Raw genomic sequence first — 658 nt, forward strand, 5'->3', positions numbered from 1 at the left:
ATGGACGGGAGAGATGAGAGGAGGTGGAGGGAAAAGTTGCCGGGGGAGACAGTGAGGATCGCGAAGTCAGCGTGGGTGTGGAACGACGGGAGGTCTTGCAGCCACAGGACAGTCTTTACCCAGGAGAGACCCAGAGATCGCGAGCCAAGTCCAGGCAGAGACATATGCTGGGGCAAGGAGAGGATTATTTACGAGAGGGGGTTCGGCGGCGAAGAGCGAGTCAAATGGGAGGACAGGTCTGGTAGAGAGAGACAGGACTGGAGTGAGGAGCGACTACCCTGGGAAGACACAACCGGAGGCGAGGAGAGACCCCGAGGAGTAGAGAGACCCCACGACCAGGAAAGGTTCCCCAAGGAGAAGGCTGGCGCCGAGAGGCAGGCTGGTGCTGAGGAGAAAGCAGGGCGGCAGAAGGGCTTTAAAGAGAAGGAGTGCGACGAGCAGGGGGGTCGAGTTGCCCAGGACCCAGGGAGAGGAACTAGCCAGGATCAGGGCCTTGGCCAGGAAAGGAGGAGGAGCGAGGATCCAATCTACAGCAAAACTTGGCGCTTGAGCCCGGGCCAAGGGCGTGGCCCAGAGAGTAGACAGAGCGAGGATCCGAACTACTACAACACCACTCGGGGCCCGAGGCAGGATCAGGGGCGTGGCCCAGAGAGAAGAC

At 60.6% G+C, this 658-nt stretch overlaps 1 protein-coding gene across 1 annotated transcript in view; it reads left to right on the forward strand.

Moving 5' to 3' along the window:
* Window positions 1–658, forward strand: part of Catsperg (cation channel sperm associated auxiliary subunit gamma) — a 25,434-nt gene continuing 24,776 nt past the window's right edge. Inside the window, exon 1 of the mRNA XM_028760750.1 lies at window positions 1–630. Within this exon, the coding sequence (XP_028616583.1) occupies window positions 1–630 (630 nt within the window). The remainder of the gene's footprint in view (window positions 631–658) is intronic.

This window comes from Grammomys surdaster, unplaced genomic scaffold (genome assembly GCF_004785775.1).
Source record: "Grammomys surdaster isolate TR1022 unplaced genomic scaffold, NIH_TR_1.0 126576, whole genome shotgun sequence".
Lineage (NCBI taxonomy): Eukaryota > Metazoa > Chordata > Mammalia > Rodentia > Muridae > Grammomys > Grammomys surdaster.